At 43.1% G+C, this 27,148-nt stretch overlaps 1 protein-coding gene across 1 annotated transcript in view; it reads right to left on the minus strand.

Moving 5' to 3' along the window:
• PRPH (peripherin) overlaps positions 1 to 23,728 on the minus strand; it is a 34,112-nt gene extending 10,384 nt beyond the window's left edge. Inside the window, exons 1-6 of the mRNA XM_068265190.1 lie at positions 23,138 to 23,728; positions 14,593 to 14,653; positions 8,922 to 9,017; positions 4,648 to 4,818; positions 3,223 to 3,348; positions 2,883 to 3,103 (exon numbers count right to left, since the gene is read on the minus strand). Of these exons, the coding sequence (XP_068121291.1) occupies positions 2,883 to 3,103; positions 3,223 to 3,348; positions 4,648 to 4,818; positions 8,922 to 9,017; positions 14,593 to 14,653; positions 23,138 to 23,664 (1,202 nt within the window). The 5' untranslated portion in view covers positions 23,665 to 23,728. The remainder of the gene's footprint in view (positions 1 to 2,882; positions 3,104 to 3,222; positions 3,349 to 4,647; positions 4,819 to 8,921; positions 9,018 to 14,592; positions 14,654 to 23,137) is intronic.
• Positions 23,729 to 27,148: the final 3,420 nt, after the last annotated feature.

Genomic DNA, 27,148 nt, shown 5'->3' on the forward strand with positions numbered 1-27,148 from the left:
CAGGAACTGTTTAGGGGTGCGACGGGGGACCAATAGACACTGGGGAACTAAGAGAAGAACCATTAGACACTAGGGAACTGTATAGGGAATGTAGGGGGCCACTCGATACCAGGAAACTATAGGGGAGGGAGGGGGGCACTAGGCACCAGGGAACTGTATAGGGGAAGGAGTGAGAACCACTAAACACCAGGGAACTGCATAGGGGAGGGAGGACCACTAGACACCAGGGAACTGTATAGGGTAGGGAGGACCACTAGACACCAGGGGACTGTGTGGGGGGAGAGGGGACCACTAGACACTAGGGAATTGTATAGTGGAGAGAGGGGGGCAGTAAATACCAGGGAACTGTATAGGGGAAGGAGTGAGGACCATTAAACACCAGAGAATTGTATAGGGAGGGAGGGCCACTAGACACCAGGGAACTCTATGGAGAGGAAGGGGGGCCACTAGACAAAAGAGAACTGTATAGAGGAGGGAGGGGGTCCATTAGACACCAGGGAACTTTATAAGGGAGTAAGGTGGCCAATAGACATTGAGGTTGGCCCACGACTTTGTCCCAGTTGTATCTGAGTTAGACGCCCCTGATCTAGTGGAATAATGGATCTAGAGAACTGATCCTAAGTTGGTGAAATATAATAAGATCAGCAAGAATTTCATCCAGAAATATAGACTTGCAGGTAGTGAACAGCAGGAATTTTATTCAACAAAGTAAGCACCTGAAGTCATTTATTGCACCACAACCATTGAGGAAGCAAGCTGCACCTGCTTTTTGAGTGTAACGATCGGTGTCGGCACACAGAGAGAATCTGATTATTGGTGATCTGCAGTTTCACCAAGAATACAGATATATACCCGATTATTGATGATCTGCAGAATCACCAATAATACAAGTATAACTAACCTCTGGACACCTGACAAAGTGTAAGTTTTTGATGTGACAGTATATGAGCCAGTGATTCCCTGACTGCTGGGAATCAGACTCTACTGCAGTTAAGGGACACCTAAGAGATGGAGTCACTGACTGAATTTGCGGAGAGGTCCCTTTAAGAGACAGGGAGTCTCTGCAGACAGTGAGAGAGGTCGGCCAGGCCGGGTCGGTAACACACGAGCAAATAAGGTACAGAGACAGAAGACTGATTCGGTAACCAGGACAGGCAGAGTTGGCAACAAGTAATCAGATATGCGTAGGTACCAAATCAGAGAGCAGAAGGAGGGTCAGGAAAGCAATAGGTCATAACAGATATCAAGCAAAGGCCTAATCTAGAGTGTGAGGTCCGTGTTTTCAACACCCAGGAACTGGTCTAAGAATAACACAGTAATGACACAGTGTCCCTAGTCTTGGGTGTGAGGTCCGTGGTCTCAACACCCTGGAACTAGCCTGAAGTATAACACAATAATAACACAGTATCCCTAGTCTTGGGTGTGAGGTCCGTGGTCTCAACACCCTGGAACTAGTCTGATGTATAACACAATGACAACACAGTATCCCTAGTCTTGGGTGTGAGGTCCGTGGTCTCAACACCCTGGAACTAGTCTGAAGTATAACACAATGATAACACAGTATCCCTAGTCTTGGGTGTGAGGTCCGTGGTCTCAACACCCTGGAACTAGTCTGATGTATAACACAATGATAGAACAGTGATCTGGCTAAGTATGGATTCCCAGGTCCACCTGGTTCAACCACACTGAAGGATCTGATTAAGGTCTGAGTGCTAACACGTAAGCATTTGCAACAGCAGACAACCGGCAACTGACAGGGAAGAAGTATATATAGCAGCGCGCTCCTCAGTGCCGCCCAGTCCCATTCAGCCAATCACCTGCCGCGTTAAGATCAGCTGATCGTCCAGATCAGCTGATCCTTCTCCTGTTGGCATAAAGGGTTTGTCTGTTAGCGCGCGGCTCTCCATCTGTGTGCACTACTAGGCTCAGACAAAACAGGCGCACACTGCTGTTGCGGAGAAACCGCCAGTCTGAACGCGGCTCCAGCCGCCTCGCTGTCAGACCGTGCGGCGGTGTCTCCGACATCCATTACATTGAGGTTGTAATTACTATTGGCTGGCCATAAAGATTTCTACTGGATACTGACTACTCCATTATCATCAAGCCTGTAATTTCTGTACCAATATCTGTTTTGAAATTACCTGCTCTGGCAACCATACATCACCTTTTTTATAAAAAAAAAAAAAAAATCATTTTATAAGTGGGAATAGAAGATGTATGAGATAATGCTCCTCTAATTGCACTACGCAGCAGCAGAGCTGCAGGAGAGAGCTGTCCCTTGAAAGGAAACCTAAAGTCAAACTAAAAAAAAAAAAAAACTTTCCCTTATCTGAGGCTTCTACCAGCCCCCTGCACAATCCACCGGTCCCCCACATTGACTAAGCTTCATTTTCAGCAACAGATCCAGTCGCCAGCCACTGCGCTTGTGTGGCCCTGGCCACTCGCGTCCTCGATCACGCTCATGCTGCATGGAAATCTCGTACAGGGCATGTGCAGGATGCTCCTGGCGGCGGAAGTGTGATCAAGGACTTGCACGGCCAGGGTCGCGAAGGTACAGTGGCCGGTGAATGTCACCAAAACGTAGTCACTGCAAGGGAACGGAGGAACGTGGAATGATGGCGCGGGCACGGGGCAGCTGCAGGGGGCTGGTAGAAGCCCCAGGTAAGTGAAACTCTTTTTTTTTTGTTTAACTGTCGGTTCCCTTTAAATCTTGGTAGAAGTAGCTTCTTCAGCCATCACTAGCCACTCACCCGACGTCTGCCACAGCATGCTAGGCTCTTCTGGCACCATCACCACATGTGGGAAGCATGCACCAGCAGCTGCACTAACAAGCTAGAATAATATTTAGCAAGTGGTTTATACTGTACTGTATTTCGTCTCACCTGCTTTCTTCTCCTTCTAGAAGTTTCCTGTAGGTTGCTATCTCAATATCTAAGGCCATCTTGACATTAAGCAAGTCTTGGTATTCTCTCAAATGACGTGCCATTTCTTCCTTCATATGCTGCACATCCTGCTCTAAACGTCCAATTGCATCCTGGTAATTTACTGCCTCCACCCCAAACTGTTCTTCCATGTCCTTCATCTGGCGCAACAGAGCTTCATTCTGCATGGAATGAGAGTAAATGATTCAATTTCCCTCATCACTCTAGACTTTAGGTACTAGATCTGGGGAAATATCAAGTAATGACACAGCTCGGTATATGTGTCATAGTAAATGCTTACTGTTCCTTTGAGGCCATCGATCTCACAAGTCAGACTATGGACCTGTCTTCGGGATTCATTCATCTCCTGCTTGGCCTGACGCAGTGCATCATTGTTGCGCGTTGCAGCATCAGACAGGTCAGCAATCTGTTTCATAAAATGAGCAAAAGTTCATGTTCATACTGATGAATGGTTTGAGGGGTAGCAAAGAAGCCATAACTATGGACAACTGGTGAAGGTCACATTTACTTTTACTGTGTTTAAAAGGCATTCAGTGTTTATAGTAATAAAATTAATATTTCCTTTACTTATACAACATGACAACATCATATAACATAATGCTGTACTTTAAATATTGAGCGTATTGCCAATACAGATGACCAGATTTAACTAGGGATCACTACAATAGGTATTAATCGCTAGCTAGCTGATCCACTGCAAGAGCTACTGCTATGAATAGAGATCTTCTAAATGAACAATATAAAATGTAGCTATCCAGGTACAGCAGAGTCTTGGTTATCCAGCACCGATGGGATCGGCTGAGGCTGGATAAGTATGCTTTCTGGTTGCTTAAGAGTCCATGTTAAAATGGGCCTAGCTAATACAATACTATGCCCCACTCTCTATACCATAAACTCTGTATTAAATGTTAAAATACAGAAAGTATATTAACCTTAGGGGAGCCATGGAATCCACAAACAGCCAAGAAGTTGGCCTTCACCACTGCCGGTGATTGTGCTGGTTGCTTGAGAATGCTGGTTAGTTGAGTTCCAGATAACCAGGACTCTACTGTATGTTTAAAATAATCTTGAGGGAGTACTCAACTACAAAACAAATTATGTATGTATGTGCTCAGTTGGCTTATGGAATTGTATGTGACAATAAATATTTGCTAGAATATTTGCTCCATATATACCTGGGTGCCTCTATCCTCTCATGTTGATAATATGAGTATCTGATAGATGGATCTAGCAAGGAATCCTGTCATTTCAAAGATTTGCTCTTCTTCCTCAGTTCAACTTACCACGCTAGTAGTGAATGGGTCCATGATTGTGTTGCCAGCATGTCTAGGGAGCCCACGTTTTCTTCAGGGGTCCAGGTTCTATGCTTCCTCTTCCAGTGACCTGATATCAATGAGATCTAACAAGGGTGCCCTTTGAAGATTGGTGGATGAGGGGGGAGCGGGCATTCCAGATACTGAAGGGACTCTCATATTCTCCGATCACTAGGTATAAATACTATAAAAAGCCTTTACACTTACACTGATGGAATACTTATGGTTGCTACACATCCTCCCCTTTTGTGAGCTCAGGCCTATTCTGCTAGTTATGAAGTAATGATGCTCCAAAACAGGATTTTTTTTTCACGCACAAGTGTTCAAAATATCACACCCTCACTTTAAACTAGAAATCCTTGGCATCTATAGCGTATATGCTGCTTTTGTACCTTGGATTTGTACCATTCCTCAGACTCTTGCAGATTCTTGACAGCGATGTTCTCATATTGGCTGCGAATTTCACGCAGAGCAGATGTGAGGTCGGGCTGCTGCATCCTTGTTGATTCAATTTCTAGATGAACTGATGGTGCCTGCACTGACACCTGCACATCTTGTATCTCCTGTGTAGAGAAACATGTATAGGTTATATAAAATAGAAGACTTTGCACCAGAGCCGGATTAAGGCTAAATGGGGCCCTAAGCAAAGTAACTGATTTGGGCCCCCCATCATGTCGTAATAGAATCAAAAGATGCAGCTGCACAGCAACATGCCGCACACACCGGGGCAGCCGAGCTACCGGTTCCTATGGGCAACAGCCCGCTTTCCTCTGTGGGTGCACAATGCAGGGAATAGCAACGGCAAAATGCAGAGTGAGAGATGAATGGCCGGGACATTTGCACTCAGAGGCTGGGGCACCCCTGTGAAGAGGGCGCCAGATATCACAGCAGCAGCACTTTCCCCCTGCATCTCCAGCCTGGCAATAGCAGAAAGCTCTGGACACCGCCAAACCGGAAGCCGTTCCCCAGACAGAATTACAAAACCACCCCCCCCCCCCCCCCCACCGGACAACCAATTTCCTCCCAAACTAGACAGCCACCATGCAGCCTCCATCCCAGTGAATACGATAGTCCAGCAGAGAAGGCAGCCGCAGCGGGGGAGAATGACAGCACCAGATGACTCACATTCACCTATTGCGATCCAAGCAATAGAGGTCCCGTCATTCCGGAGCCCATCTGTCTCCTCTAGAGTGCTGCCGCTCTGTTACTACTACTATTACTACTTCCTACTTCCTGTCTGATCTGAGAATCAGGAGGTTCAGAGCGAGCGGCTGCACTGTAGAAGAGACAGATGGGTTTCAGATGACGGGATCTCTATCGCTTGGATCATGGATAGGTGAGTGAGTGTTTGCCATCTGCTGCTATCATTCTTGCTGCAGCTGTGGTTCTCTGTGGGAAGGGAGGGAGGAGTGGGCAGCAGCAGAGCGCACAGTAGCAGGAGGGGGACCTAGGAGGAGAGCCTGGCTCTGAAGACAATCAGCAGTGCACGGCATCATTTGACAAGACAAGACAAATAACATTTATTTTGCGCTTTTCTCCTGGTGGACTCAAAGCGCCAGAGCTGCAGCCACTAGGACGCGCCCTATAGGCAGTAGCAGTGTTAGAGAGACTTGCCTAAGGTCTCCTACTGAATAGGTGCTGGCTTACTGAACAGGCAGAGCCGAGATTCCAACCCTGGTCTCCTGTGTCAGAGGCAGAGCCCATAAAGGGACTCCGAGCAGTGCCTGTGGGTGTGCCTTTAAGCATACCCACAACGAATTAATTACATCCTCACACCTACCAGCATGATGTTTGTAATTATATCCCCCTGAGTTCCTTATATTTCATTGCATTGTGCTGAATCAAGCTGCCAACTTTGGAGAAAAGTCGTCCTGTGTAATACAATGTAACTATGGAAAGATGCATATCATTTTGAAGCTCTCTTTCTCCCCTTTCCAATGATAGATAAACTGCCACCCTATGCCTTTTAGTTTTCGCTATTTTCGCGATCGAAATTGCCATGGCTGTGATTTCGATCGCGAAAATAGCGAAAACTAAAAGGCGTAGGGCGGCGGTTTATATATCATTGGGAAGAGGAGAAAGAGAGCTTTAAAATGATATGCATCTTTCCATAGTTACTGCACTGCTCAGAGTCCATTTAACCATTATACCATCCAGCCACCGCTGACAGGATGGCGAGGGCTGGTTTATGTGCTGATGGGGCCCCTTTGACTCTGAATGGAGCCCTAAGCGACTGCTTTTTTTATGCCTGGTCGGTAATCCGGCCCTGCTTTGCACCTGGAATAGAATAAGCTAGAAGGTTTCTGATATAACAACAGCATGCATGCTTTGTCAAAACATCAGATCTGGTTTGGGTCTGCTGTACTGAAAATCTTGAGTTCAGCAGTAGTGTCAAATCTCAGTGTTAAAACAAATAAGTGTCAGTGTGGAATCGAAATAAGCATGATAATGCATGAGAACTACATGAAAAATGATGGACCTTTTACTATGACCCTGATTTCTTGAGGGCTCTATTTATAAATCAGTGTTAGATGGCCACTTTATACCTTGCACCTCATTAGCAGTGTTTCCATTGAAAAGACGTATGAAACTCTAAATTTCATCTGTGCACTTAAACATTAAACACAGCATAAAACTAACAGCAAATTGGTATAAAGTCACTGGAAGGGTTCATAACTCAAAGTTAACTCACAGAAGCTAAATTGATAACATAGCTGGTTCCTAGACAAACTTTTTGAATGTTTTGTAATGAACAATCACCAATCTGAAATGAAGAATTTGAAGAGCAAACAAAGCAGAGAAGCTTTCCCTGTATTCAGGGGTGGCAGGAAACTTTCTTTACTTTGATCTGCAAATATACCTAATTACAAAGACATTATCTGGTAAAAAGTCCTGCAACCCAGCAATATTATCAATTAGCTTCAGTGAATTGTCCTAATTGGGTAACAGGCCAAAGGTCAGGACTGAAGTAACAGGAAACAAGCCAAGGTCAATAACAGGTAATCAGATCAGGAACTAATGGGCAAATCTAGGTACTGATGCTAGCCAAGCTGCATGAACGGACAGCACCAGTTGCATGGAAAAGCCAGCTTTTATAGGCAGCCGTTTGATGCGAAAATTCTAAAAGTGTGCATGCGCATCTGAACAACAGTCTGCACATGCAGGAACCTTTATTTGCGGTAAACATAAATGATATGCAATTACACACTGATATACAATGGATGGGTCAGGGACCACATTGAAGGGGGGGGGGTGCTGCCTAATGGGGTTCACTGACTGAAGGGAAAGTGTGGCCTAATAAGCATTGCTAGCTACTTAGAGGGGGAGCTGCTGCATTTCAGCATTTGTTTTTGCCTAGGGGTGCCTTGAAAAAATATCAAAGCCATCAAGGCGCCCTCACTCCAAAAAGTTTGATAACTGGATTAGTGAATTAGAGGTGTGATTGCCAGCCTTCACACCCACATTAACAATGTTTTCAACCAAGTCCAGGCTGTTTTATATTTATTGAGAAAAGAGACAAAGATAAACTTTTGGCGAACTAGTCACATGTTGGAGACCATTTTATTTAAATACAAAAATCGATCACTTTGTTTCGAAACTGATTATTGAAGACTACAGGTCCGTACACACGCCGGACTGCAGGCAACGACGGGTCCGTCGTCACCTCCCGCTGGGCGGGCGTTCCAGAGACAGTCCGGCGTGTGTACAGTCTGTCTGCAGACTGATACGGCTGTTTCTGAGCGATCCTGTCATGGTTACTCACCAGTAAGGCCTGGGCGGCTGGCAAGTTCAGGTGTCCGAGGGCATTCCGGCACGCGCCGTCATGCTCTCAGACGGGGAGTACTGGCGGTGTGTGTCCGTGCAGGTCGTGTGCGGCGTGGAGGTCCTCTGCATCGGAAGGTGTAGGGGTCTGCATGCTGTACACACGCTGGACTGTCTGCTGAAAACCCACCCAGCGGGAGGTGACGACAGACCCGTCGTTGCCTGCAGTCTGGCGTGTGTACGGACCTTACATTTCTATATCTGTAGTCATTGTCCAAACCTTACCTTCTAGTAGTGCTCATAAAGTGTTTTTGTTTGCAATGGTGTTAGTGTAATAAGCAGGTAATACAAGACAACTTAGGAGGAGATCTGAGACATGATTTGTTGTCGGGGCATAACTATGGGGGAGCAGCCTCTGCGAGCTATGGGGGGCCCCCAACTAATAACCTTCTGGACATCCTTCAGATTAGGTGTTTTTGTGGCTACACATTGTCAGTGTGACGTTCATGACGACCACACTTGTTTTATGACCCTTGTGATATGGTCCCGAAGGCTGTGAGGGTCAAAAGTGGCAGGCAAGGAAAGGGGAGTGAACATCGCAAGGGCCCCATCAATGTTTTCCTAGGGGGCCCCATGATTTGTAGTTATGCCCCTGTTTGTTGTGTCCAGAAAGATCTGCCTGTATGTGGACAACCTAACTTGGGAGAGAGTAAAGTGGATGTCCCTCAGGAACAAAAGGCTATCATTGATAACATTGAAATTAAGCTTATTTGTATTTCTCCGTGGCATATTTATATGTATGTGGAGAGGAAACTAATCTAGTTTTCAGCTTGCATAAGATTTATAACTGGCCTCCATGTCTGTGTGATTCTTGGTAGGCTTGACAAGAATTGCTCAGACATACCTCTTCATGAAGTTTCTTCAAGAATTCAATTTCATCCATTAGGGACTCGATTTTTCTTTCCAGTTCAAGGCGAGACAAGGTGGCATCATCCACATCCTACCAGAAATAATGGAGAAATGAGTGATCTGCCACTCTACTGAACTGCAAGGGGCCATTCACACCTCCATGTGTAAACATGAATCAGTCATACTGCCATTTTGGGTCATTTTGGTGTGCTAAGCTGTGATTTCTGATTTTAGTTCATTTTTTGTTTCTCCCAGAAAGAAGAGACTGTATATCTTGCACAACTGCCAAACAGCACATACTATGCAACAATAAATTTGAATATAAATTGTTAATCCAGCATGTACACATTTTATATTTCTGTAATATTTGTATTGATTGTTTTATACAAAATTATTTTTTATATATGTATTTTGATTTTTTTTTTAATTCTATACCAGCAGTAATTTTTCCAATGAACCTCACTTTCTGCTGTATTATGAGTGAACGTTAAAGAGGAACTCCAGTGAAAATAATGTAATAAAAAAAAGTGCTTCATTTTTACAATAATTATGTATAAATGATTTAATCAGTGTTTGCCCATTGTAAAATCTTTCCTCTCCCTGATTTACATTCTGACATTTATTACATGGCGACATTTTTACTGCTGGTAGGTGATGTCAGTGGAAGGAAATGCTGCTTGCTTTTTTTGGGCAGTTGGAAACAGCTGTAAACAGCTGTTATTTCCCACAATGCAACAAGGCTTCGACAGTGTGATGTCTGAACCATAGTCCTGACATCACACTGTGGGAGGGGTTTCACCACAAAATCAGCCATACAGAGCCCCCTGGCATCCTCTCTCCTTGATAAAGCGAGGTGACTCTCGCGGAACTAGTGGGATCTTGTCCTCTGAGGGGATTCCTTGTTCCCTGCTGTGCTGCTGAGATTGACTTTACCATTTCTGGGCTAAGTATCTCCTACTTTTTGCACTACTCCACTTTATGCTCTTTTTCCTATGGGCTGCTCCTTTGCCTTAATTTTTTACTAGGCATCTTATCACTAGTATTACTATATACTTGGATGGCAATTGTGCACTTTATTTCATAATCTTATATATGTGATATTTGTGTGTTTTTTTTTTTTTTTTTTGCACAGGTGGTTATTAGTCTTGTATTACATTAGGTTGTATACTGAACCCGGGTTCTCCCCCTGTTGGGCTCAATATTGAGCCTACTGTGGGGTTTTATATCTGACAGCAGCATTGTGTCATTATACAATATATTGCATTTAGAGTGATTGTTTCATATGCAGCAGGGATCATGTTGGAATATTTGCTTGGTTTTTAAATGGTTTTATTCTTAATTGAATCATCAGTACTGTGATTATTACTATACCCAATGTTGAATAAAGATTTTTGTTGTGCTTTTTCGGATTTTGCTGTGGGAGGTGCTATTTTTTAAGGGCTTTCTTCCTCTACCATATAATTGCTCTTGATTTGAGCCCTAGCACACACAGTTATTTGGTTGAGGTGTTGCAGACACTCCCTAGAAACTATACAGAGCCCCCTGATGATCCGTTTGTGACTTGTGAGAAGGAAAAGATTTCTCATGGGAAAGGGGGTATCAGCGACTGGGATGAAGTTCAATTCTTGGTTACAGTTTCTCTCTTATGTTGTATTCTAAAAAGCATTCAATATTGTAGTGTTTTCTAACTTAAATATCTCCTCCTGTCTCTCCTTTCCATAGTTATCTTTAAACCTTAATGAAAATCTAGGATAGCATCACTGAACGTTTACATACAGTGCTGCCCATAGTTATTCAAACCCCTGGCAAATTTTGACTTAAAGAGGAACTCCAGTGAAAATAATGTAGTAAAAAAAGTGCTTTACTTTTTACCATAATTATGTATAAATGATTTAGTCAGTGTTTGCCCATTGTAAAATCTTTCCTCTCCCAGATTCACATTCTGACATTTATTACATGGTGACATTGTTACTGTGGGCAGGTTATGTAGCTGCTCCTAGCTGTTTTGGCTGTTAGAGACAGCTCTAAACAGCTAATTCCTGTCTGTGAACATTGTTACATTGTGGCAGTTTGCCCAGAGTACCGCGGTACTCAGAGCTTCTTGTGGGAGGGGTTTCAGCACAAAATCAGTCATACAGCGCCCATTCATCTTTAGCAATGAGCTCCAAATCTTTCAGGTTGGAGGGTTTTCTTGCCATCACCCCGATCTTTAGCTCCCTCCACAGACTCTCAATTGGATTCAAGTCAGGACTCCGGGTGCCCGACTTCCTGGTTAAATAAAAGTAACTTTAAGTCACAATTTGCCAGGGGTATGAATAATTATGGGCAGCACTGTATCTATAATCATTCCTTTAAAGAGGAACCTTAACGACATATAAAATAATGCAGTAAGTTATTTAGGATACCCACTTTTACATTAAAGTGGAATATAACCCAGCATTTTATCTTTGCTCTAAAACATTATTTACAGCATATTTTATGCAACCAGCATTTTTTTTTACTAGACCAGCATTCGAAGGGTTACACACAGAGCTTGAAAGTTCAGTGCAGTGAAATGTGGACGCATCCGAAGTTGTAGATTATGTTATCTTGTGTTTACTTAAATGTATCAAGTGAGGAATGTGACACATTCTCTGACTGTGGAGAAGCAGCTCGACACAGACAGAGAGTCAAAACATGTCTGCCTTCAATACATAATTAATAAAACCAGTTATTAATAAAATGCAAAGTCAGCTCACAAAGCAAAAAACTGTTCTTTTGGGAACCTATAATTTCTAAATGAATAATAATACTTATGCAGAAATGCAAATATGATAACCGTATGGCATATAAAAAGTAGGAAAACATGTTTTTATTGAATATTATGTCAGGGTTTTAAACCGCTTTAAATATCCTGGTTTCAGCATCAGAAACACTCTCTATATCCATATATTTCTGTATATTTGTATGTAGCCCCGCCCTCCCACTGAGGCTTAGCCTAGGCTGTTTATTATACCAAATCCCCCCCGCCCAGCATTCTGGGAGACCAGGGATGTTTTTTACTAGTTTTAAAACTTTCAGAAAACAACTATTTTAAACATTTTGCAGTGATAACCTACCAGACATTAATAGAGATATTGCCACCTGTGATACATTTCAGAAAGTAAATCAGGGAGAGGAAATGTTTGTACAATGGGCAAACACTGTTTTAATAATTTATAAATTAATATTGTAAAAAAATAAGCAATTTTGTTCATTATGTTAATTTGTCGATAGTTTTTCTTTAGCATGGACCTCCACCTTCTTTAAGAAAAAAGTTCTTGCTAAATTAACTTATACATTTTAAGTTGTTTTTTCTTACATCTGTGCTCCCTGCTAGTAACCAATAGTTGGGGCAGCTTGCTCTTTTCTCCACTGAGGATCCCTTGCCCACCGGAGTACCCCACCTTAGGTCATCAGTCTTTGGCCTATGTGGGCAGCAACTGGTCGCTGAGGGTCTCTTCAATCCTTCTGTTGTTAGAAAGTCTGCTGCTCCTTCTGAGGGGAGGGGTTGCCAGGCCCTTTCTATTGTGAAGGGCCAAGAAGTCCTAGCTTTCAGGGTCTCTATTTGTTACTGGCAGAGACCATGACAAAATTTGAGGGCGTACGGGGTTGTTGCTATGCCCCTGATCAAGGCATCATACATCAGATCCTCAGAAATTAACTATTTACTCTCTGAATAGCTGATAACTGAGGCTGACAGTCATTGGAGTGATGCTGCAAATTTAAAATATGGCTGGTCGTTGGTGGCTTGTATTGGCAACCTTTATCTGTGTTATATTGGACCACATTGAGCGATGCTGAAAGATTAGTGAAATTGTGGTTATGTGACTGCAATTGCATGCAACCACGTGTAGTGAAAACCTTTACATTTAAAGGAATACTGTAGAGGGGTAAGGGGAAAATGAGTTGAACTTACCCGGGGCTTCTAATGGTCCCCCGCAGACGTCCTGTGCCTGCGCAGCCACTCACTGATGCTCCGGCCCCGCCTCCGGTTCACTTCTGGAATTTCAGACTTTAAAGTCTAAAAGCCACTGCGCCTGCGTTGCCGTAGTACGCTCCTGGTGACATCAGTGGGAGCGAGGACACGGCAACGCAGGCGCAGTGGTTTTCAGACTTTAAAGTCTGAAATTCCAGAAGTGAACCAGAGACAGGGCCGGAGCATCGGTGCGTGGCTGCGCAGGCACAGAATGTCTGCAGGGGTCCATTAGAAGCCCCGGGTAAGTTCAACTCATATTCCCCTGACCCCCTACAGTATTCCTTTAAATATATCCTGTACAGCTTGAGGTATGCTAAAATAAAAAGGGCCTAAGCCATAAATTAGGCCCTGCATGGGTCTGTGGCAATCCTGAATAAATACATATTAGCTTGTCATGAAGTGAATTCATATTTCCCTCACTATGAGGTAAAGTCTTAGCTGATTGGCTGAGCTTTGGTGCAGAGAGTGTGTGTGGTAAACGTGTGTCAGACAGGTTTGACAGCCCTGATTGGTCAGCTGTAAGGTAGGTTATTTCTGCAGGTGTTGCTAAGGTTAAGGGCAGAGTTCAGTGACCAATCAGGGCTGAGTTAGGTGTATATAAAGAGAGTCCGTACAACACTAGCTGCCCTGTCAGGGCTGAGTTAAGTGTATATAAAGAGGGTCCGTACAACACTAGCTGCCTGTCACCTCTGTGGCTAATAGGTGAGCTCTTCCCGCCCCCCCCCCCCCCCCCCCCTCACCTTCTTTAAGACGTTGTGGTCTTCTTTAAGACGTTTGGGGTCTTATTTCCTGATCAACCGTATCTGGGCTGTGGTAGTCAGATACGCAACTGTTGTTTCTTATGTATCGTCATGAAATTGTTTGACAATAAAGTTTGATACTGACCTCAGTTATTTATTCATTATTGCTATACCGTATACAGAAAAAGAACTCTTTGAATCTTTTAAAGTCAGCCAATAAATGGTATCAATCTTTTGCCACCTAACATTTTTTTTTACAATATCTGAGATTATCATGAATGGTAATAGATATATTTATTTTTATTTCCATGAGGCTTTGGTTTCACTGGTGTTGTTTAAGGAGATCAGGTCATTTGGGTACCAGTATCGGGTAGTTTCTGATTGGCTACTGTATAGGAACTAATGTTACGATTGGCTACAACTAGCGGACAACTGGATCGTGGGGTTAGGAGGTAAAGCACTTGGGGGGGGGGGGGGGAGGTTCTTTTTAGGAACTTAGATGGGCTTTCTTTTTAGGCACTTACAGGGGGTTTAGAGTTAGGCATTAGGTAGGGGGAATCTTTTTAGGCACTTACAGGGGGTATAGGGTTAGGCATTAGGTGGGGGGATTCTTATTAGGGACTTACAGGGGGAGTTAGGGTTAGGCATTAGGTAGATGGGGTCTTGTTAGGCACTTACAGTTGAGGGTTCAAGAGAAAATGAGTGCTGGGTAATGCATGGGAAAATGTCAGTATACTAAATTACTGATATTTTATAGGTACCAGCACCTCCAGGGTGCCACAATATGTACCCCTTTAAAGATGTAACGGAAAATGATTGGACCTCTAAAAATGTATAAAGACATAGGGACCACACCCAGCTGGGGAGTTGTAGGCTATCATCCTTATCTGGATAAATAGTATGGTACTTCCAGTGTATTCCTGGCTTACCTTCCTGAACAGAACCAGATTATTCTCTGCATCTTCTCTCTTGTGAATTTCTTCCTCCAGCCTGTTATCAGGAAGGAACAACCAAGCAGAGTTATTGGTGGAAAAACAAACCACATATTTCTAGCTCATCCAGATGAAAAATGGCCATCAGTGTCACAATATTGATTGTCCAGTCTTACCAAAGCTATGTAGTAGAAGCGTAAACTGAGGGAATATACTTTGAAAAGATATTTAGGTAGTCCCTCATATTACATAAAAGTGGTAAGAAAAAGATTGTACATCAAGATTGCATCATTAATGGGCAACCTAGTCTAAAGTTGGGTACACACGTTGCGATTTTCCGCTTGATCCGCGGGATCGATCGGGATCGATTCCATTATTTCCGACATGTTCGATTCGGTTTCTTTCAATACAGCCGTCGATTTTTGCATACTTATCATGCAAAATCGACGGCTGTATAGAACGAAACCAAATTGAACATGCCGGAAATAATCTATCGATCCCGCTCGATCCTGTGGATCGAGCGGGAAATCACAACGTGTGTACCCAGCATAAGAGACATAATAATACCAGGGGTTTGAGATTCTTAGTGTGTGCCATAAGAAAACAATTATCCACAGCTCTCATTTAACAGAGGTGGCTAAAGAATGTTGATCCCATTCCCAGGTCATACATCTGGCACCAAGCCATAGCAATGGTCCTGTTGGCCAGCAATAGAACATTCTGATGGGACATGCAACCAGGAACCTGCTGGATCTGCTGATGGACATCATGTCACTGGTTAGCTTACGTCTTCTGCTTTCCACCATACCCTGTCAAAGAGGAAAATGTCATCTGCAGAAGCAGTTTATAACTGAAGAAGTAGCGCTGTTATGCTGGTAAGTCACAGAAAACAAAGGTAGTGAATATACTTTCTGACAGAAATCAAAGGGGCTTGTTCATAATTTTAAGTGAGGACAGAAGTGTCGGTTGGGAATATGGGAAGAATCAGCACGCAGTGATAAGACGCCTAAATCATGCAGTTGTGATAGAGAGTGCTGACAAATCAGCATCTAAAGGGATATCCATTTTTATTTTAAAAAATATAACTGTCAGGGCTCGTTCACATCTAGGGCGCTTTTGGGCTTTTTTCAAGCGCAGGCGATTTTCAAAATCGCCCACAAAAGGCTTGTGCAATGAATTTCTTTGAAATGGTTCATATCAGCGCGGTGCCATTTTTGGGGAGTTTTTGCTATAGTGGAAGGTATAGGAAAAACACTCACAAAATGGCTTTGTGTAGCGATTCGCGTTTTTGAGAATAAATACATTGAATTTGTTTTTTTCCGGGTCAAAGGGTTCACTTCCTGACTTGCGTCAGGGAGTGAATGAAAAAAAGGCTCTGGGAAAGCCCTTAACAAAAGCGCAGCGCACAAAAATGCAAAACGTTTTCGTTTTTAGATGTGAACAAGGCCTTAATGAAAAAATAATGGAATGACAAAGCATTTATTGTATCTTTTATTTCAAATTATTTCTTATTTATTTGCAAACATTTTAAAGCATATATTAAGTAAACAGTAAGGCCAGGGCATGGACATTGTTCTCAGGATGTTTGGCTGGAACAACATTGTTATACACATGGGGATCGCTTCTTCCTAAGCACTCTGAATACAATAGGGCAGACAATGTGCTGTTATTTTCTGGATCTTAATGCTGGGCATACACGAGTCGACCCGTCGGCTCGATTAGCCGCCGGATCGACTCCCGCTGTGTCCCCGCTCATCCCCGCGGGCGGCCGGATCGGTTCCCGCTCGTCCCCGCGGGCGCTCCTTATCTTCCGCTCAATTCCCCGCTATTGTCCGCCCGCGGGGATCGAGCGGGGAATCGATCCGGCGGGTCATCGGACCTGTGGAAAATTATCATTCGAGCCATCAGCGGCTCGATTGATAAGGAAGGATCCTACCGTGTATGCCCAGCATTACTGTAATCAGTGCATTGAAAACCACGGGTGTCTTGCATAGCTCTTCAACATCACAAGGAAGCAAGACAGGAGCATTCTCCAATCAAGTCAACCGCATAGGCTGTTTTCTAGCGCCTTGGCTCCCAACATGTAATATGCATATTCACGACGGTTGTGTTCATGGAGTACTTGAACTTTTCACAGACAATTCATCCTAGTAAGTTTTGAGATTTAAAAAAATCTATAAAAAACCTCTGAGTCTGACTAAGTATGCTTTAGTTAATGTAAGCATGTGAGACTGTTTGGAAATCATGTATACATAATTATTTGGAACTCAATAAGAAATTAACAATTTGATTGATTTAGGCCGGTTTCACATCTGTCCATTGTGTTTGCAGTGCGATTCTCCACCCCATCACATTGCCATGCCCAAAAAAGGCATTTATATGACCCTACGGCAGAGTGCACCGACAGGTTCACATGCCGCCCCCCACATTCCCGTTGCCGCGTGACGCACTTCCTGCTGGACAGAAAGAAAATCACTGGGTTCCCCTGTCGTATTTCCATCATTCCTCCACCAATATTTTTCAAATTTCTGCATCGCCCATTAACTTACATTACATAACTTACATAACGTTGCCACAGTAGTCCGATGGTAACATGCTGTTTACTTTACGGTGGCTCGGCGAACGATCGGGCACTTCCCAAAGCAAAGCGACGCAGTGTGCTAGGCCTCATAGCCTTGCATCACCCATTACCTTACATTACTTAACTTACATTACGTTGCCGCAGGATTCCGACGGTAACGCGCCGTTGACTTTACGGTGGCTCGGCGGACGAATGGGCACTTCCGAAGCAACAAGACGCGGTGTGCTAGGCCTCATTGCCTAGCGTTGCAGTAAAAAAGGGTAACGCAATGCACACTTGCAAGGCAGGTGCAAAAGGGGCTTCAAAAAAAGCAGATTCAGTGTGCATAAACCTGACTGCCAATTTTTAGGTCCTGATTCAAAAAACTTTCTCTTGAGTTTTCTCACAAGAGATGTTTTCATACCTTATCATTTAAATACTTTTTTTTCAGTCATAAGCAAGTAAAATAAGTATTTATAATAAGATGTTCCAAAATTAGGCTAGGAACCCACTAGGGTGTTTTTGGCAGCGTTTGGGGATCACCCACAATCGCTGGCCTCATTCCCAAAGACGCTTTGCCAACGTAAGTGAGTGGGGGAGGCCCATTAGTGTGATTGTGATTAGAGGTAATCGCAATAGCAGGGCATGTAGCATTTTGAGCACGTTTGCGCTCAATGCAAAGTCTATAAGTGCTAAATAAATCGATTATCAAATCGTTTATGCAGCGCTTTGGGGGCACGAGCGATCACGCTTTAAATAAAACTTTGAATACTCACCTGGTGTCCAGATTTACTTCTTTTGTCTGTAGCTCGCCCCCTAAAGTAAAAGGTCACAGGCGCTTCTCTGATTGGTCCTAGAGAAGCACCTATGATGTCTTCCTTTAGAGGGTGATGCTAAGGACGGAAGAAGGAGGCCTGGTAAGTATAACAAAGTTTTTAATAAAAAAAAAATTAAAAAAAAAAATAGCAAATCGGAAGCACTGTACAGTTTACTGTAGCGTTGGGAAATCTCCCTAGAAAACGCTGCACACAGCTCTGCGGTAATTTTAAAGCGCTGCATCGATTCCTAATGGGTTCCAGGCCTAACTTAAATAAAAGTTCTTCTGGGGATACTCACCTCGGAAGGGGGAAGCCTCAAGGTCCCAATGAGGCTTTCCACGCCGTCCTCCATCCCTCGAGGGTCTCACTGCAGCCCTCCAAACAACGGCGATGTAAATATTTACCTTCCCGGCTCCTGCGCAGATGCTGTGGCGGCTCTCGGCTCCGAAATAGGCAGAAATACCAGATCGCCGTCGGGTCTGCTCTACTGCGCAGGCTCAAGTCTCCGGCACCTGCGCAGTAGAGCGGGTCCGACTGAGATTGGGTATTTCCGTCTTCTTCGGAGCCGAAAGCCGCAACACCGCCCCCGCTGGAGCCTGAAAAGGTAAATATTGAACAAGCTGACGGATTTGTCGGGCCGCTGTTCGGAGGGCTGCAGCGAGACCCCCGAGGGACGGAGGACGGCGTGGGAAGCCTAATTGGGACCCTGAGGCTTCCCCCTCCCGAGGTGAGTACCCCCCAGGGGAACTTTTTGATGTTACAGTGTCTCTTTAAGTTTTCTGCATTTATTTTCTTACCAGTTGCATCTCAAGGTATAAACAGGAGCACAGTGATGCTTTCTGTCTGAATGTCAGGAGATAAGGACTATCAAGCTCAGATTTATATCTCATGAGTCTTTAACACAAAAACCCAGCCCCATAAACCTCGCCCATCAATATATGCCATGCCCACATCACATACCAATAATTCAATTATTAAACATCTCTTCTTAGCAGGAATTCATTGTAACATGTCTACAGTATGCTATTATTATAACACTCTTTTAGAGTACAATTAATTCTGATGCTTTCTTCCAGAATACAATATTAATATCCTTTTTACCACCACAGTGATGTGAGGGGAACTCCTGGGAACAGGCATCTCTCCACAGTGATGTGAGGGGAGCCCCTGAGAACAGGCATCTCTCCACAATGAGGTGAGGGGAGCCCCTGGGAACAGACATATCACCACAGTGATGTGAGGGGAGCCCCTGGGAACAGGCATCTCTCCACAATGAGGTGAGGGGAGCCCCTGGGAACAGCCATCTCTCCACAATGAGGTGAGGGGAGCCCCTGGGAACAAACATATCACCACAGTGATGTGAGGGGAGCCACTGGGAACAGGCATCTCTCCACAATGATGTGAGGGGAGCCCCTGGGAACAGGCATCTCTCCACAGTAATATGAGGTGAGCCCCTGGGAACAGATACCTCTCCATACACTAATCTACCCCTACCTATGCCTAACAATAACACCGCCACTATCCAGCAGCACTAAATGGAGTCACCGCCACTACATGGAGTACATCTACACAGTAACCAAATTCCAACGCCACTACCTGGAATCAAAGCCGCTACCCAGAGGTACGCTACACAGTAGCTGAACTCAACCGACGCACTATCTACATTGCACTATCTTCACTGGAGCTGGTCCAAATAATTTCCTTTCTGTCTGACTTGATTTGAAGCAGGGAACACACTTGACTGTTTTCGTGCGCATTTTCTGCACAGAAAAACTGAGAACTCGTGTTAATCAATGGGCTAGTACACACTTAATATGTTGTTCGCGCGCAGAAAAAAAACTGACATTCTGCATCATGATTCTGCACATTTTGTCAGTTTTCTCTATCAATTACATCAGCTGCTGTTAAAACGCACACGTTTTCCAGCATAGAAACACACTTGGTGTCCATGATGCATTGAGTCGACACACACACACACACACACACACACACACACACACACACACACACACACACACACACACACACACACACACACACACCTACACACACACACCTACACCTACACACACACACACACACACACACACACACACCTACACCTACACACACACACACACACACACACACACACACACCTACACACACACACACACCTACACACACACACACACCTACACACACACACACACACACACACACCTACACACACACACACACACACACCTACACACACACACACACACACACCTACACACACACACACACACACACCTACACACACACACACACACACACCTACACACACACACACACACACACACACACACACACACACACACACACACACACACATACATACACACACACACACACACACACACTGCGTCTTATGATCCAAAAAATACAGTAGTACTGAGACATAAAAAATGAAATGCAAAGCAGGCTGCTTTGAAATCAACTTTCAGACAGTAAGGAAATAAAAAAATAAATGTAATATCTGATATAACTTGTGGAATGCATTAAAGTTTTTGCAGATTTGCTTTCCGCAAACATTAATTAACAGAAGGTTTAGAGGATTGGTATCAATAAACATTTATACTAAAACACAGATAAATGATTTCAGGAGTCAATAAAAATTAAATCCTCCTGATGTTTGCCATATATAAAGCTCTCACTTTAGTGCTGGCTAAAGCCAAGGCGATATGTGAGCAATGGCGTCCCACTTGTTGCTATATGTGCAGAGCCACACCCTCAGTAAAGGACTTGGCTCAGGTATTGCTTCTTTCTTCTATCAGTTATGAGGTAGATTCTGGCACTGTTTTTGTTCAAAAACACAAACACTGGTGCACATGGCAGACGGGGATCTGCTACTGCCTGGGACCCCCAAAGTCCACTGCTGTTGTTCATACTGGATCTGTAGGTTTTCATCTAGAAAACTGAAAACAAAATGTGCTTATCCCAAGTTCTAAAACCTGATGGATTTGTCTCTATAGGGGGACAAAAGTAAAGAGCCAAAAGAGACTTTGTTATTTAAAGCTTCCCCGAAACTAGAAAGAGATTATTTGGTCTAGAAACAAAATCGTTATGTTTAGAATAGGTTTGTTCTCAGCTTTTTCATATCTTTGCCATGGAGGTCCCTAACCAGGGCTGCCTGACAATATGTTTTTATGAAAATCTAGGCAACTAAATGGACATTTAATAATTTATGTCCTACCTGTCCCTTAAAGAATACCTGCAGGCATTGGTGGTACTGTCAATTAGTCTAGGATTTTTGGACAGTTTGCTTCACTCTGGCCTCTGAAATGTAGGGAGTGTTGGTCCAACCTGACCAATGGATGGCCCTTTTTAAAAAAAACACTTTTTTTCACTAAGCAAACACTAGAATGTCCTAGTAGGTCACTTTTGTCACGCAGCCAAAGCCCTGTTAGCTAAACCATGGTGTTCAGTCCCTCCCACCAGATCTGACCTGATTCATAAAATCCATTCAACCTATAAAAAAAAAAATCACAGCATACTTCAGAGAATCAGGGCAGAGGTTTGATAAGATTTGGGATCTCTGGTCGGAATGGGAGATACATCATATCACATAGTTAGACCCCTGTTTGGGAATGTTATCACTTGGCCTCATGTTGTATACTTGCCTTTTTTCACTGTATGATGCCTTATGTATAATCTGAACAATTTTTGGTATTCAATCATTTTTGTATGCTAATGTTTTATGGTACATTTGAATATGCTTTGTACTCTTTATTGTGTCAGTTTTTTGTTTTTAAAGAAAAAAACAAATCAAAAGGAAGTTGAAAAAAAAGATTATCTGCAGCCAAATTAATAAATAAGTTCAGCCAACAATTTAGGAATATTTATAACAAATATATGTTTAATAATGAAACTTACACTTGCTGCGCTGCGGTTGCATTATATAAAGGCGGCCACACCCTTAATACAATTTTAAATTTTTAAATATTTTTTTTATTTACAAATGATTTTTCTGATTGACTGAACTTTTGAAAAATGTGATGCCTCACACACGTGTGTTTGAGTTTTTCCCAATGATGATGAAAAAAATGATCGAAAGCTGCAAAAAAATGGCTGGGTCTATAATTCAAAAAATGTACAATCTATCCTACATTATTTCAGTTTCTGAAAAATTTCTCAGAATTTTCCACTGTGGTTAAATCAAAAATATTTTTAAAACATCTCAAATTTTGACTTGATCATTTGTAGCCTAACCTTAACTTCATCTTTCAGTGATAGGAATTCTGCCCCAGTACGGTTGCCTTATTGTTCTCTAGGGTGCCACTTAGTTTTATTGTGCTGATGATTATGAGCTCTCTCTTCCTCCTTTCAGCTCATCCATTCAACTCCCCTTCCACTTAAGCACCCACTACCTATGAAATCTGTTTTATTTCTCTTAGGGCACGTGAAAGTGTGAAAGCTCAGTTTAAATACACTTGACTTAGTCTGTAAACTTTTATCGCTATTTTAAGAATACAGATTTTATGAACATGACAAATGCCACAATTATGAAAAAAAGTTGTAATTGTTATGGTATTAAATTTGTCTTGGCAGCTAGTTTTGAGCTACAAATCCTAGTGCAGGCACTGGTACACAGATGTCATAAGCAATGCATTCCGATGTCATCCAGACCACTTGAAACGACATCTCTTTAGCATAGCTCTCAAGTCAACAAGGGGGACAGTACATATTTTAGTACCAATATTCCTGTCCCTCTTTATTTCGGCTGTCCCTCTGTTAGGTCTGATGCTCATGTTTATATACATAAAAATATCAATCTACTACAAAAGTTTTTTCTGCTGTGATTGCATTGCTTATTTACAAAGGTCAATACAAAGGACAATGAGTAATAGTGTAATTTGAAAATGAAGGTAAATAAAAAGGAAAAGGTAAATTTATCATAGTCTGCATGACTAAAGGTGTGGTGTAGTGGTGGTGGTGGTGGTGGTGGTGGTGGTGGGGGGGGCATCTAATTTGCCCAAATGTTTTTGCACTGAAATATTTGTCTTTATCTCAGGTTAGACAATTGGGAAGTAGACTTTAGCCTGAAATGAAACCAGCTTTTCAGATATAACAGCAGACACAGCACGTGTTGCTAAGGGTTGGCTTTCTCTCTTTCACACTCCCCACACCCCGAGCCTCTCACCTCTGCTTAAGTATATTGAGATCATCTGCCAGGTTGTCTCTCTCCACCTGAATGTGGTCTCGGTCTTTGCCCAGGGCATCCAGCTGTCTGCGCAGCTCTCTAAGCTCCTGCTGGCACAGATCTGCTGCTCGGGTCGGCTCCTTGGACCTGGCTTGATTGATCTCTGTCACTAGCACAGCGTTCTGCTGCTCCAAGTAACGCACCTTCTCTATGAAGCTAGCAAAGCGATCATTGAGTTCCTGCAATTCAGCCTTCTCATTGCTGCGGGTTGTCAGGAATTCCTGATTCAAAGCTTCAGCTACTGAGAAGTCCACTCGATCTAAATTAACTCGGACTGGGGTGCTGGACCTCTGTACTCGGTAGCCTGATGATGTGGCACGGCTGGATGGACCAGGAGAAGGGCTAGCATAATTCCTAGAGGATGAGTATCTAGAAGAAGAAGCATAGGACATAGGGGACAGAAGAGGAGCCCCAAAAGTGCGGCGGTAAGAGGTTGAGGTTGGTGTTCTTATTCTGGAGTGGCTCATGATGAGAACACTGCTGTCTGCTCACAGATAACTGTTCTTCAGTACTCCGCAGAGTTGCTTTGTATTGCTTGTTCAAGATGCTGGGAAGAAAGACTGTGAGTCCTGCAGGCTGCTTTATAAGGTAGCCTGGACCATGATTGTGCAGTGGCTGCCCCTCCTTATGGGACCATGTTTCTATTATCCTTCCAGACCTCAGGGAGGAGGGGGCCTGCTTCTCCATCCTACCACACCCCATTCTAAACTGCAGGCCTGTCTGCATCTCCTGCTAGTGATGCTGAGACAGAACTTGATGGCTTTCTTTATGCCACATAGCAATGAACTGGCTAATGATACAGCAAATTGCTGCCATAAAGCTAAATAATGAATGTCCATCTGAATTAATATTACCTGCATGCAGACAAACTGCAATCTGCAGTAATTAAAATAAGTCCTATTCAGATACAGAGGTCTGAAAAATCAGAGTTAAGTGTTCCTCCTCTATACAGCTAATGAAGGAGGGGAGGTCAAATATTATCTGACTACAGTTTGTTTTTGCTTTCAGTATTTAATTGCTTTTTCAATTTAAATGAAACAATAAGCCAAAATACAAGTTTAATTGCCTATGAAGGTCTACAAATAATGATTACATGACTGAATTTTAACAGCCACAAAGTTCAGTATTGGATATATTCAGATATCTACATTAATGCTGTAATCAATTTGATTGTCAAACAAGGGTTAAAGTGGACCTGAACTAAAAATTTCCCCTCTGCGCTATAAGATAAGTAGCAGCATAATAACCTTTAAAGAAAAACATTTCTTTGTTACAGCTGATACATATCTTGCAAAAAAATTGCAGTGTGTCTACTTCGTGCTTTCATGAAAGCAGACATATTGTTAACATCCTGTCTTTACCAATTAGCTCTCTGCCATGGAAGCAGGAAATTTGGGCACATGAGGCAGGTGGACAAAAAGGGCGCCGCCATTCACTCCCATAATAAATATCGTTTAATAGGCGCCCAACAGGAAAAAAGGGCGCCGGAGAAAAATAACGTTTTAAAAGCGGCGCCCGGAGACTTTTACTGTTTTATAACTGCTTCTCATGATTACACATTATTTAATGATTTATAATTTTTTAAACATTATTTTTAAACGAAAAACAGTACAATATTTTTTTAAAACATTACTTTTAAATGAAAAACCGTACAGTTTTTTTAAAAAAAAAAAACATTTTTAAACGAAAAACCGCACCATATTTTTCTTAAAACGTTATTAATGCTTATCACAGGGGGTCTTAGGTTTAGGCACCACCAGGGGGGTTTTAGGTTTAGGCACCACCAGGGGGTCTTAGGTTTAGGCACCACCAGGGGGGTCTTAGGTTTAGGCACCACTAGGGGGGTCTTAGGTTTAGGCACCACCAGGGGGGGGTCTTAGGTTTAGGCACCAACAGGGGGGTCTAGGGGTTAGGGGTAGGTACAGGGAGGGTTCTGTGTTAGAGTAGGGTTAGGTATAGCTTTAGTAAAATTCTTATTAATGTTTTATAAAACGTTATTATAAATTTCACTTTTTAAACAGGGAAGATTAACGTTTTTACAATTGCCGATTTCATACAAATTATTTAATGATTTATAACTTTATAAAACATTATTTTTAAACGAAATATAGCACAATTTATTTTTAAACGTTATTTATGATTATCATTTAAAACCCTGTGCCCTTTTTTCCCGGCGCCCTTTTTTAACGTACGCCTCTGCCATGGCAGCTAACCAACACAGATGAGGGATCAAATTACAACTGATGCTTAGTCACAGATGAGGGGGAATTAGGCTAAACTCTCTAAATACATACGGGTGCATTTCTATATGTTTTCCTTCTGTCCTGTGCAAGAGTTCAGGTCCAGTTTAAGACCACACTGACGATGTCCTGCTTTCCTTTGAGAAGTGCTGAATTCCTTCCCTCAGTGCAGCATAGAAATGAATGGATATTAGTGCCCAGTGCGCTGCTAGGATGTGGTAGACTGATCTCCTTTCATATCTCTGCTGCAGTGTTTTTGGAAGTTAATTGTTGTCCCCAATGTGTGTGTGACAAGGGGAGGGAGAGTGGTTTCCATTCATTTAGATTGCTGCACAGGAACATCAGTGAGGGGGAGGGGGCATACTTCCCTGCTTAGAAGAGCTATACTTGCTACGGTTAAAATAGGTACCTTGCTTCGTATTTTAGCTTTGCAGTGAAGTTGATTTCTTCTAATAGTAAAGATTACATCATTATCCACTTCTTTTAAAGGGAACCCAAGGTGAGAGTGTTATGGCGGCTGACATATTTATTTCCTTTTAAACAATACCAGTTGCCTGGCAGTCCCCCTGATCCTTTGACTAAGGGCCCTTTTACACTTAATCAGTTGGTGTGCGTTAGTACGCGTTGGTGTGCGTTAGTACGCATTGGTACGCGTTTTTTCCATAGCAGTGCATTGTGACAAAGATTTCAGTTAAAACGCTATAAGTGTGAAAGGTGCCATAGGAAAACATGGGACTTACTTTGAAAATCAGTTTTCTTTCTGTTTTAACTGAGAGCAACTGATTAAGTGTAAAAGGGCCCTAAGGCTCTCTGCACACTGCAAATCTGTTTTGCGATTCTGATTCTGATTCCGTTTTCGATTCTGATTTGCAAATCCAATTAAAAAAAACGATTAAAAATCGGAACGTTTCTTCACACTAATGAAGAAACTGACTGTTCCATGGGGATGGAGGCATGGGCCGACGCGATCCTAAGCGACGGGAAGGTGAGGGGAGGGTGCAACAGCCGGGCGAGTGTGCAAGGGAGGCTTAATACATACCTTATCTTCATAGGCAGCCGGCGGTAGTGGCTTCCGTCTTTTTCCGCATCATGTGACTAGTCACATGACGCGCTGTGTAGTCGCAGTGGAAGAAGAAGAAGCCTCTACCGCCGGCTGCCTATGAAGATAAGGTATGTATTGACGAGTGAAAATGGATCCGATCAATCATTGATCAAATCCGTTTTTACTAATCTGAACAGGGCCACGGACGAGCCATCTGGATCCGGTGAAGCGGAGACCGGATCCACTCACCGGATCCTTTTGGCTGAAAACGCAAATGTGAACCGGGCCTAATACTTTTAGCCATAGACCCTGAACAAGCATATGCCGATCAGGTACTCTAATTCAGCTGACTCAGGTTTTAGTGGATTAGCTATATGCTTGTTCCAGGGTTTTGACTCAAACACTCCATTTGTCTGAAGATCAGCAGGACTGCTAGGCAACTGGCATTGTTTACAAGTAAATAAATATGGCAGCCTCCATATCCCTCTCACCATGGGTTCCCTTTAAATGACCATCTCCCATTACTAGGATTGGTATTCTATCCACAGTTGAGATAGTTTTAAAAGGAGTTAATAAACAACTTTCTTTGTATTCATTCAAAATTGTTTACATTTCAAATAAAAAAGTTTGTAATGTGAGTGATGCTTGCAGGATACAATCGTTTCTCAG

Source organism: Hyperolius riggenbachi, chromosome 2 (genome assembly GCF_040937935.1).
Source record: "Hyperolius riggenbachi isolate aHypRig1 chromosome 2, aHypRig1.pri, whole genome shotgun sequence".
In the NCBI taxonomy this organism is placed as follows: domain Eukaryota; kingdom Metazoa; phylum Chordata; class Amphibia; order Anura; family Hyperoliidae; genus Hyperolius; species Hyperolius riggenbachi.